Genomic DNA, 13205 nt, shown 5'->3' on the forward strand with positions numbered 1-13205 from the left:
TGACTATGCTAACAGCCTGCTACCTGGCCTGCACCCTATTTAGCAATGAATCCGCCGATAGGAACATTGAAAGATGCCTAATGGCTCTTTTAAACAAGGACAACCATATCTACATGCACAAACATCCATAGTGCGATCAGTATAAGATAGAGCCTTCGAAATGACACAAAGCAGGACTACATTTATTTTCAAGTAATTAAAGAGCAGCAGTAAAAAAAATAACATTATAAACAGGGGGGTGCCGGTACAGAGTCAATGTGCAGGGGCACCGATTAGTTGAGGTAGTATGTACATGTATGTAGAGTTATTAAAGTGACTATGCATAGATGACAACAGAGAGTGGCAGTGAAGTGGGGAGGGGAGGGGTAATGCAAATAGTCTGGGTAGCCATTTGACTAGATGTTCAGGGGTCTTATGGCTTGGGGGTAGAAGTTGTTTAGAAGCCTCTTGGACCTAGACTTGGCTCTCCGGTACCGCTTGCCGTGCGGTAGCAGAGAGAACAGTCTATGACTAAGGTGGCTGGAGTCTTTGACAATTTTTAGGGCCTTCTTCTTACACAGCCTGGTATAGAGGTCCTGGATGGCAGGGAGCTTGGCCCCAGTGATGTACTGGGCCGTACGCTCTACCCTCTGTAATGCCTTGTGGTCAGAGGCCGAGCAGTTGCCATACCAGGCAGTGATGCAACCAGTCAGGATGCTCTCTATGGTGCAGCTGTAGAACCTTTTTAGGATCTGAGGACCGATGCCAAATCTTTTCAGTCTCCTGGGGGGGAATAGGTTTTGTCGTGCCCGCTTCACGACTGTCTTGGTGTGTTTGGACCATGTTAGTTTGTTAGTGATGTGGACACCAAGTTTCTTAAAGCTCTCAACCTGCTCCACTGCAGCCCAATTGATAAGAATGGGGGCGTGCTCTGTCCTCTTTTTCCTGTAGTCCACAATTATCTACTTTGTCTTGATCACATTGAGGTAGAGGTTGTTGTCCTTGCACCACCCAGCCTGGTCTCTCCCCTACCTCCTCCCTGTAGGCTGCCTCATTGTTGTAGGTGATCAGGCCTACCACTGTTGTGTCATCTGCAAATTTAATGATGGCGTTGGAGTCGTGCCTGGCCGTGCAGTCATGAGTGAACAGGGAGTACACGAGGGGGCTGAGCACGCACCCCTGAGGGGCCCCTGTGTTGAGGATTAGCTTGGCGGATGTGTTGTTACCCACACTTACCACCTGAGGGCGGCCCGTCATTCATATTGCACTGTACTGCCTTACCTATGTATTGTGAATCCATGAATTGGGAGTCTACTCATCGACACCCACAGAACAAATCTGTTTAGCGTTTACATAGAATGTCATATTTAATATTAGCATTGCAGCTCTTATTGTGGGACTTGACTACCCCATTTTATTGATCCACAATCCATAGTTAAGGCTGTGCAGTGCAATATGAATGTCAAATATACATAATAGTTTGACTGGTAAGCTTAATGTGGCTCACTTCACAGTGGTTTCAGAATCCAGCAATATTGAGCTACGATGCTCATATTAGTGTAAACTCTTCACAGTTGTGTTCCGTGGGTGTCACTGAGTAGACTGATACCCCATTTCATGAATCCACAATTCATAGGTAAGGCTGTAGTGAAATATAAGTATACCACCAATGCAATTGTAAAATCTAATACATCCACAGTGCGATCAACTGATTTTTAAAAAATGTATATAACTTTCCAAACTTGTTTAACATTATCTAGTCTAAATATGGCAAGATTCCACTATTTGTATCAATGAAAATTAGGGACCTTTATTTTGAAGGTCGAAGTAGTCAACTGGGTGGGACTACCTATGAGTTAAGGAAGGGTCATCAGGTGGAGATCAACCAATGAATTATACTCCTGAGCAAACATTCCATAACTGAAGGTGTCAGTAAATTTTTCCAACCTTTGCTTTATACCTGATCAAACACACTAGGTGACAGTGTGGACCCTTTCAGTTAGTTTGCCAACTCATAGAAGTAGTAAAAGCAGAAAACTGACTACTTCAATGGAGATGGCCTCAATGGCGCGGCCCATGCTCACAGACACCATAATGAGTCATATACAATGATGCTATGTCTAAATAAATATATGGCGCTCCCCCACCCATAGACTGGCTCCCATAAACACTCATTATTTGGCGTCCATTGCATGTGGTGGTTGATTCCAATTGGATTGCGATGAGGAAATACAAAATGTTCACAAACATGAGTTACATCAAACTTGGTAAGGATTTATTCTGAATTTATAATTTAATTTCTAACTGATTAGAACTAATTCGACATATTGTTTATGTCAAATAGCAGAAGTTTTCATTCACAATGGAATGACAGAGCACACCTTGCTGGGACATCCAGTTTGACCATCTCAAACTGGTTACTAGTCCTGAATGTGGCATTGTGTACAGCATATAGTCACGCATATTTATATAGTCAAAAAACCTAAACGTTCCTGATCTGTCACGAATGTTGAATGTAATTGAACTTACTCAGCTGATTGACCATGGGGCTGGGACCTCAATTATAACCTTTAGGTAAATGTCTGCAGCAACAATTTATGAAAAGTCTGCGCACGTACGAATGTAATGAGATTCTAAAAAATTGGCGCACACCATAGATACGCATTTTCGCCGTTATAAATCAGCAGTCTTAAAATTGTGTGAACGAGCTTTAAAACTCCGCATGGAAAACGCCCTCCATTCTTTTTTCATGGTCACGTTCCCCTCCAAACATTTCATGAGGTTTAATTACGTGACGCATGAAAAAGTCTGTCAATTTAGTCAATTTACCTGGGAAAATAAAAAAATATGAATCATGAACATGGTGGTGAATGTGCAATGTGATGAGCTTGATATTGCATTACAATAATATTATTCTGGTGACATAATGATTGATGCTTGGCTGCCATTTGACAAATACAAATAATATCGCTCTTATCCATAATAACATCATAATGTAGTCTACCCCCACTGTTTCTGCGATCTATTGGCTAGAGCGCATGAGCCAACACCAGAGTGGGTACATTCGCTACATAACTCAGAGTTGAAAATGCAATGAACCCCATTTAACTTGTATTTTTCATTTGGTACATGGGAATTTAACGGGAATGTATGTATGTGTACTACTTCATCGCGCACAGCTTTTTATCCACAACAAGTCAGTTTGATGGCAACACATCTTTGGTTGGATAATGCGCATATTGATTTATGCAGATTTTAGAATATTCGTATGAAAATCTGTCGCAAATTGGATGGAAACCTAGCTAATAACCAATGGCGTGTATTCGTGGATGCCAGGTGCCCCCAAATATTTGACCCCCCCCCCCCCCCAAAAAAAAAAAAAATATATATACAAGTCGGGAAGTTTACATACTTAGGTTGGAGTCATTAAAACTCGTTTTTCAACCACTCAACACATTTCTTAACTATAGTTAACTATAGTTTTGTCAACTCTGTTAGGACATCTACTTTGTGCATGACACAAGTAATTTTTCCAACAATTGTTTACAGACAGATTATTTCACTTATAATTCATTGTATCACAATTCCAGTGGGTCGGAAGTTTACATACACTAAGTTGACTGTGCCTTTAAACAGCTTGGAAAATTCATGGCTTTAGATGTTTCTGATAGGTTAATTGACATTATTTGAGTCAGTTGGAGGTGTACCTGTGCCTCTTTGCTTGACGTCATGGGAAAATCAAAAGAAATCAGCCAAGACCTCAGAAAAAAAGTTGTAGACCTCCACAAGTCTGGTTCGTCCTTGGGAGCAATTTCCAAATGCCTGAAGGTACCACCTTCATCTGTACAAACAATAGTACGCAAGTATAAACACCATGGGACCACGCAGACGTCATACTGCTCAGGAAGGAGACTCGTTCTGTCTCCTAGAGATTAACTTTGGTGCGAAAAGTGCAAATCAATCCCAGAACAACAGCAAAGGACCGTGTGAAGATGATGGAGGAAATCACAGTAAATCCACAGCAAAACGAGTCCTATATCGACATAACCTGAAATGCTGCTCAGTAAGGAAGAAGCCACTGCTGCAAAACCGTAATTAAAAATATGCCAGACTACGGTTTGCAACTGCACATGGGGACAAAGATCGGGAAGGCTTGCAAGCCGAAGAACACCATTGCAACTGTGAAGCACGGGGGTGGCAGCATCATGTTGTGTAGGTGCTTTGCTGCAGGAGGGAATGGTGCACTTCACAAAATAGATGGCTTCATGAGGATGGAAAATTGTGTGGATATATTGAAGCAACATCTCAAGACATCAGTTATAGCTTGGTCGCAAATGGGTCTTCAAAATGGACAATGACCCCAAGCATACTTCTAAAGTTGTGGCAAAATGGTTTAAGGACAACAAAGTCAAGGTATTGGAGTGGCCATCACAAAGCCCTGACCTCAATCCTGTAGAAAATGTGTGGGCAGAACTGAAAAAGCGTGTGCGAGCAAGGAGGCCTACAAACCTGACTCAGTTACTCCAGCTCTGTCAGGAGGAATGGGCCAAAATTCACCCAACTTATTGTGGGAAGCTTGTGGAAGGCTACCCGAAACATTTGACCCACGTTAAACAATTTAAAGGCAATGCTACCAAATACTAATTGAGTATCTGTGAACTTCTGACCCACTGGGAATGTGATGAAAGAAATAAAAGCTGAAATAAATAATTCTCTCTACTATTATTCTGACATTTGACATTCTTAAAATAAAGTGGTGATCCAAACTGACCTAAGACAGGGAATTTTTACTAGGATTAAATTAAATGTCAGGAATTGTGAAAAACTGAGTTCAAATGTATTTGGCTAAGGTGTATATGCGTGTATGTATGTATGTGTGTGTGTATGTATGTATATATATATATATATATACATACACACATACATACATACACGCAAAAAAAAAAAAAAAAAAAAAAAAAACAAACAAATAGGCCTTTAGAATAGAAAAAAAGGAGGAAGGAGCATATGGATGCTACCGTTCAAAAGTTTGGGGTCATTTAGAAATGTCCTTGTTTTTGAAAGAAAAACACTGTTTTTGTCCATTAAAATAACATCAAATTGATCAGAAATACGGTGTAGACATAGTTGATGTTGTAAGTGACTATTGTAGCTGGAAACAGCAGATTAAAACAATTAATGGAATATCTACATAGGTGTACATAGGCCCATTGTCAGCAATCATCACCCCTGTGTTCCAATGGCATGTTGTGTTAGCTAATCTTAATTAATAATTTTATCATCATTAGAAAACCATTTTTGCAATTATGTTTGCACAGCTGAAAAATGTTGTCCTGATTTTAAAGAACCAGATAAAACTGGCCTTCTTTAGACTAGTTGAGTATCTGGAGCACCAACATTTGTGGGTTCGATTACAGTCGCAAAATGGCCAGAAACAAAGACCTTTCTTCTGAAACTCGTCAGTCTATTCTTGTTCTGAGAAATGAAGGCTAATCCATGCGAGAAATTGGCAAGAAACTGAATATCTGGTACAACGCTGTGTACAACGCCCTTCACAGAACAGCGCAAACTTGCTCTAACCAGAATAGAATGAGGAGTGGGAGGCCCCGGTGCACAACTGAGCAAGAGAACAAGTACATTAGAGTGTCTAGTTTGAGAAACAGACACCTCACAAGTCCTCAACTGGCAGATTCATTAAATAGTTATCGCAAAACACCAGTCTCAACGTCAACAGTGAAGAGACGACTCCGGGATAAAAGAGTGCTTTCGATAACTATTTTTTGCAATTATAATTTGTGTTTTTTCCATCTGTTTTAAGTGGCCACCTATCATATTGTGTTGCACATACTTTTTTATCTTCTCATGATCAAGGTAGCCTACTATGTATAAGCATTGGTTTGTTCCTAATTTAGTTTTGAACAAAAACAGTCCCGTATGCAAGATATATATTTTTGTCATATATCATCAAAGAAATGATACGAAAGTAAATATCATATGGATGACCATATATTTAAAAAATATGTCCATTGCAAAAGTTGAACGCACTGACTAAGTCGCTCTGCCTAGAGTGTCTACTTAATGTAATTGTAAAAGGGGTAGCCTAACACAGGAGGCTGCTGAGGGGAGAACAGCTCATAACAATGGCAGAACGGAGCACATGGAATGGCATCAAACACCTGGAAACAATGTGTTTGATACTATTCCACTCCAGTCGTTACCACAAGCGCGTTCTCCACCAACTTCCTGTGTAGCCTACCATCCACATATCTAATTATGTTTTTGTATTCCCAGGTTAATTGTGACCTGCCCTGAATTCTACTCAAAATGTGTTCCATTCCTGGATTGCCAATTCCAGGATCCCAAGTCACGGTTCTCATTACAAGGGTAAACCTAAATCCTATCTGTTCTCTAGTGGAATTATGGGGAAACTTTGATCAAGAAAGGCAACATGCTTACCAGCAAATGAGAAGGGGAGTTCAGATTCCCAGACAGAGGTTTTGTGAATCAGAAGGAAACCCTGGAGACTTGTGTCTAGCTCTTCTGAATGTAACCTGGCACAGAGCTAGGATCATTTCTAGACATGGGCATCATTACAATGTGTTTCTCATTGATGAAGGGAGAGCTCATGTTGCTACAAACAACACCTTAGCATGGGGACAGAATGACTGTTTTCTTTTACCTCCAGAAGTGGAGTTCTGTGTTCTTGCCAATGTATCCCCCTTATCCCATGAAAACAAATGGACTCCAACAGCCTCAGATTTTTTGGAGTCTCTTTGCGGCAAAACGGTCAATGGAATGGTTCAGGATGTATTGATGCCAGACAGAACAGTCCTCCTTTATATTCCGATCATTAACAAACATATGTATGAAGTCGGCTTTGCCAGAAAACTACCCAGTGACAAGTTCAAACAACTTGTTCTATCGTCTCTGAACTTTCCAAAGAGTCAGGTCTCCTCCACAGAGACATTGCCACCTACAGTGTCACACAAACGAACTGATGCTGGGAGAGAAATTGAGAAGTTTCAACAATTCTTCTATCCAGAACTGCTAACAGACTTCATTGAGACTGTGGAAGTCACAGAGGTGATAAACCCACAGCGTATCTTCTGCAAACTCTCAATTTTCTCTCAGGAGCTGAAGAAACTCTCTGAGCAGATTAATGAATACTATGAAGGAAGATCTACTTTTTGCAAGGCAAGACGGACGGCCTCAGGCGCTCCATGTGCAGTAAGAGGGAGCAATGGCAAGTGGTATCGATCTCTGCTACAGCAGGACATTGGATCAGAGAGTGCTGTGGAAGTACTACTTGTCGATAATGGGAAGACGGACTTTGTCCATGTGGCTGACATCAGACCACTGGCTGCCAAGTTCTTCAGAATGCCAGTTGTAACTTATGTTTGCTCCCTCCACGGTATTGAGGACAGAGGCATTGGATGGACAGTGGATGAAATCAAGTATCTGAAATCTGTGCTGCTGCACAAGACTGTCATTGCCAAATTTGAATATCACAACTTGTCAGAGGGCATCAACTGTGTGACACTCTATGGAGACGACAATATAAACATCAACAAACTTTTTGGAGTGAAAGAGAGATGTCTTCTGGAGTCAGAGAGGCCTCCACCACGAGACATACAAAACACTGTGCATCCGCTTACCACTCCACACTTTCCTTCAGCAACAGAGACTGTCCTCAATGAACATTGGTTCCAGGTAGGAATCACCTTGGAAGTCAAAGTATCTTGCATTGAAAGTCCGGCAAAATTCTGGTGCCAGATGGCACAGGAGAGTACAAGTCTTCAGATCCTTATGCAAGAAATGCAGTATCATTATACCTCCAGTCCTCCACAGCAAATTGATGGAGACATTTGTGTTGCTCTGGATCATGGCAATGGTATGTGGTACAGAGCACGGATTGTTGAGAATGATCAGTCTCCCCATGTAGATGTGCGGTTCATAGATTACGGACAAACCAGGCGTGTCTCTCTGCAGGACTTGCGCCCCCTGGACCCAGTGTTTCGAAGACTGAAGACCCAGGCCTTTCAGTGTTTCCTGCAGAATCTGAACACTCCTACAAGTCCTGTTCCAGCAGAGTGGAGTGATGCTGCCTCATCGGAGTTCAAGAAGTTTGTAGATTCCACTGCTGACTCTAATGTAGGATTGAAATGCACCATACATGCAGTCATGCATGACACCCAAGGCTTGGTGATTAATATGGTAGATCTTGAAACACCAGTTCAAAGCGCATGCAAACTCCTGGTTCAGAAAGGAGTAAAGGCCCCAGCTCCTCTGAAATCTCCTCCACTTTCTTCTGCCCCGCCCGACACGGAAAACTTCTCATTACACAACATCGAAGTTGGAGGGAAAGAGAAGGTGTGGATAACTAGTGCAAAAAGTGTTGCTCACTTCTATGGCCAGCTTGAAAGAAATTCTCATGTGAATGACAAATTGACAAAAGATCTTCAGCATTTTTGCCACCAACCACTGCAGAGCACAAACTGTTCTCAATCACTAGAAACGGTTTGTTTTGCTAAATACACTGATAACCAGTGGTACAGAGGACAAATTAAAGCAACACATCCAACCCTTGAGGTTCACTTTGTGGATTATGGGGACACAGTCACATTGAGTCAATCAGACATCCTTCCCTGTCCTGTAGAAGCCGTCTCGCTCATGTCAGTTCCTGTGCAAGCTGTTCCATTTGGACTCTTCGGTGTTCCAGAAGATGTATCCCAAGAGGTCAACCGCTGGTTTGAAAAGCATGCCACAGACCTGAGCTTTACTATCACAGCGGTGGCTAAAGACTCTGGTGGAAAGCTTTTAGTTGAACTGTATGACGGAACAACACATATAAATGAGATGGTCAGAGAGAAGCTAAAAGAGGCGAGACCAGGAAAAGAAATAATTTTAGTCCAATCGCCTTCTCTGAGCTCTAAACTATCAACTACTTCAAGATGCACAGATCAATTTCAGACCAAATGTAATTTGCCAGAATGTGTGCCAATGCCAACATCTCAGGATTGGGCTGCGAGGGGAACGGTAATAAAGCACATTAGCACTGCAATGTGTTTCACATCCCCGCAAAGAAAAGTTGGACAGTCTACTCCTCAGCAGTCACTGTTGGACAAACCTGAAAAGAAGCCTATGGTTGAACATGATGGACAGATGTGTCATTTCTCTAAACTCACAGACCTTCCCTCAAGACCCTTGAAACCAGGGTTGGTAACAGAGGTGTATGTCTCACACTGTAACAGCCACTCTAGTTTCTTTATTCAGTTGACAAAGGATGAAGATGATATATTCTCTCTTGTGGAGAAACTAAATGGCTCACAGTCATCTTGTGATGCCACTCCAGTTGATTTGAACGAACTGCAGCTCGGTGACTTGGTGAATGCGGAGTATCCCGAAGACAGCTCATGGTATCGTGCAGTTGTTAGGCGCAAACCTGGGAATGGAACCGTTCATGTTGAATTCATAGACTTTGGAAATGAAGCAATTATTCCATCCCTGAAAGTGAAACAACTCGACAAGCAGTTCATAGAATATCCCAGGTTCAGTATTCACTGTGTACTTAGTAGAATAACTAATGCTAACAACAAAGAGACATGGGAGGAAGATGTCACATCGATGATCAAAAAGGCTACAACAACAGAAAACGCTGAGAAGAAACTGGCATGCACATTCATGAAGGAAACCGGATCAGTTTGGGAGGTCAGTCTTGAAGATCAATGTCTTGTGTTGGCACATTCGTTAGTTGAAGCTAGTCAAACAGGCAGAGCAGATGTATCACAACTGTCTTGTTCAGGTGAAAACACGATTCCCCTGCTGTACAAGAAGCCAAGCGTTTCCCAAAACCAGGCTTTAGATGTCTATGCGTCCTCTATAGTTGAACCTAACTACTTCTGGTGTCAACATGCAAACTCTGAGGAGCTTTACAGGATCTCAAGAATTGTTCAAGAGTTTGTAAACTCTGCCCTGCAGGACCCTGTCCTAATGGATACACTGAACCCCAGAAGTCCTTGTCTGGCTTTCTTTGCTGAAGACAACCAATGGTATCGAGCTCAGATCATTCACAAAACTAATGATCTTTTCACTGTTCTTTTTGTGGACTATGGAAATGAGTCCGAAGTTGATCTCAAGGCGATAAGGTCAATTCCACCTCCGCTACTAGAGAGCGCCCCTCAGGCCTTCCTGTGTTCTCTGGCTGGAGTTGAGCACCCAGAAGGCGCCTGGGATAACAACACTGTTGATGAGTTTTACCAGCGTATCGTTGACAAACCACTGAAAGTTACAGTTCAGAAAATGAATAATAATCTGGAAAGTCTCCCCCCACAATACCAGGTCAAAGTGGAGTGTGAGGAGCATGTTATCAATGACTTGATGAGAAGTTACTTGCATTGCTCTAATTTGCACGTCCACAGCAAAACAGAGTGTGCTGGCGAGCTCTTCTCCTCTGATATGACCATTTCAAATGAAACCATGAACCGGTCTGAGTATAAATGTCTTACACAAGAAATAACTCCCAAATTGAATTCCACTGAGGTTCCAGTGATGGATAGATCACCAAGCACCACGCAATGTTCAGGAGACACTCTGGCAGTCAGGACAATCTCTTATAATGGTCTTGCAGGAGTCTCCTCAAGTGGATCCAATGTTCCTTCCGAGAGTGTCCCCAAACTTGAAACTCTTCCAAAACGATCAATAAAACCAGGTTGGGTAGCAGATGTCTATGTTTCACAATGCAACAGTCCATCAAGTTTCTTTGTTCAATTAGTAGAGGATGAAAAGTATCTGTTCTCTCTTGTGGAAAGTCTCAATTCTGACCAATCAGATGGTGTTGCACTCAAGAACGTTGCCAATCCGCAGCCAGGGGATCTGGTGAATTCTGAGTTTCCAGATGACTGTTCCTGGTATCGTGCAGTCATTCTAGAAACAAATGGAGAAGACAAAATTCATGTGCAATACATAGACTTTGGTAATGAAGCATCCATTTCAACCCTCAAGGTTTGCTGGCTGGACACCCAGTTCCTGGAGCACCCAAGATTTAGCATCCATTGTTCTTTAAGTGGACTTGCGGACACTAAATACAAAGGATTGGAGCAGGAAATTAGTTGCCAGTTCAAAAAAGTTGCAGGTGCGGACAGTGCAAGGAAATGGGAATGTAAGTTCATCAAAGACACTGGATCCACTTGGGAGGTCTGTCTGGACCAGAACATCATACTAACAGATTCACTAAATATGTGTTGTTCAGCTGGAGACTCTACTCACCTTGACCGACAAAGCCCAAGTTCTGGATCTTTGCCATCCCAGATAGAGAGGAGTGACAGAGAGCATAATACACTGCTGCAATTCTGGAAACTGGATATATTCCTGGGACAGACTTTGGATGTGTACGCCTCCTCCATAGCGGGCCCTGGTTATTTCTGGTGCCAGTATGCAAACTCTGAGGAGCTTGCTGAAATCTCTAAAGTTTGTCAGCTCATTGGAAACTCTGAGCATAAGGACACAGTCCTCATGTCTACCCTGAGCCCTGGAAGTCTTTGTCTGGCTCTCTTTGCCGAAGACGAGCAATGGTATCGAGCTCAGATTGTTAGCAAAATGGATGTTATCTCTGTTGTCTTTGTGGATTATGGAAATGAGTCAGAAACTGATTTGAAGTCTTTGAAGTCTGTTCCACCTCAGCTACTAGAACACCCTCCCCAGGCCTTTCTGTGTTCCCTGGCTGAATTTGAGAACTCAGAAGGCAGCTGGGATGACAATGCCCTTGATGGGTTTTATGAGCTCCTTGCTGATAAGCCGCTGAAAGTGACAGTTCAGAACATGGATAATAATAACAAGCTCCCCATTCCTCAATACCAAGTGAAAGTAGAGTGTGAGGAGCTGATTGTGAATGACTTCATGAAGACTTGCTGGAGAAGCTCCCCCACCGAGTCTCAATCAGGTTTGTAAATGTTCAACTTTTTATTGAGAGTTGTACAGTGATCCACTTCTGAGTAAAGGGTATGTAGTATTTCACTGATGTCTCCATAGAATGCTTGTGAGTTCATTTGAACTCTTTGCTTTTTATTCTGTTGAAGGTTACCTGTGCTTCAGATAAAGTTTTTCAACTTTTGAATTCTAATATTGTTTAGTAATACTACTATACCTTTCAAATGTTAAACTTTTTATCCCATTGGGAAATTTAGTTTGCAAATAAAAAATAATGCCCCACATTGTAAAGACAAAATCAATCAATGATCTCAAGTCAATCATCAGTATACATTATATGCAGGGACATTATAAATAATGTAAATTCATGTTTCTTCCCTTTCAGAGGAAGCGGCTAATCATTGTAACTGTCAACTGGAAGAAACTGATGATTGAATCTGGTTTGGTCAGATTTTAGTCCTAATTTGCATCGAGACATTAGAAGTGATGAAGTTGTTGGATCCTCAAGATTCTATATGTTAGCACATTGTAGACATTAATGGCTGAAAACAAATCTACAGGGGTGGCAGGTAGCCTAGCGGTTAAGAGCGTTTGGTCAGTATCCGAAAGGTCACTGGTTCGAATCCCCGAGCGAACTAGGTGATATCTGTCAACAAGCCCTTGAGCAAGGCACTTAACCCTAATTGCTCCTGTACGTCTTTCTGGATGAGGGTCTACTAAAATGTAACAAAATGTACTATTAAATGTGACTATTTTCAGATTCAAAATACTATAGCTGTAATGTTTTTGTAACTGTTTGAATATGTTATGTGGTGATTTGATTGAATGATCTTGTTTTATTTGTGGTGTCTGGGATTCCCACTTGTTGTTTCTCCCCCCAAAAGTTTACATTTGGAGTTTTCCTATGCCAGTGACCTGTGTTATCTTTGTCCATGTGACTGACTAGTTTTCAATATAACTGCTATTAAACTTAATGCACTTGGAAACAACAGGTTTTGAAAAGCTTGTAGATGGGAATTTCAAAGAATGTTTCAATGACCGTGTTAGTAACTGTCTTGGAATGTCATGACATTGTACCTTGTTTGGAATTAAAAGCAATAAAATGGGACTGAATGCATTATCAAAATGATTGTTTGTAGTTTTATACTCAAGTTCAAATAGCCTACTTTTGGTCAGTTTGTTGCCATAATTGTCAAACATTTTTGCATAGTAGTCATGTATGAATTTGTTTTCCCTTTCACGATTAGAAGGATCAATTAACCCAAATCCAATTCTGCCTTGAACCAGGAAGTTTTACTTCC

The 13205-nt window shown here is 41.6% G+C and overlaps 1 protein-coding gene across 1 annotated transcript; it reads left to right on the top strand.

Annotated features, from left to right (window-relative positions):
• The first annotated feature begins 1977 nt into the window (after positions 1–1977).
• On the top strand, positions 1978–13014 carry tdrd6b (tudor domain containing 6b). Its single transcript, XM_021585341.3, has 3 exons — positions 1978–2246; positions 6271–11917; positions 12290–13014. The coding sequence occupies exons 2-3, from the start codon at positions 6304–6306 to the stop codon at positions 12337–12339; spliced, it is 5664 nt and encodes a 1887-aa protein (XP_021441016.3). The 5' UTR covers positions 1978–2246; positions 6271–6303; the 3' UTR covers positions 12340–13014.
• Positions 13015–13205: the final 191 nt, after the last annotated feature.

Source organism: Oncorhynchus mykiss, chromosome 25 (genome assembly GCF_057628025.1).
Source record: "Oncorhynchus mykiss isolate SJ-2025 chromosome 25, ASM5762802v1, whole genome shotgun sequence".
NCBI classification, from domain to species: Eukaryota; Metazoa; Chordata; class Actinopteri; order Salmoniformes; family Salmonidae; genus Oncorhynchus; species Oncorhynchus mykiss.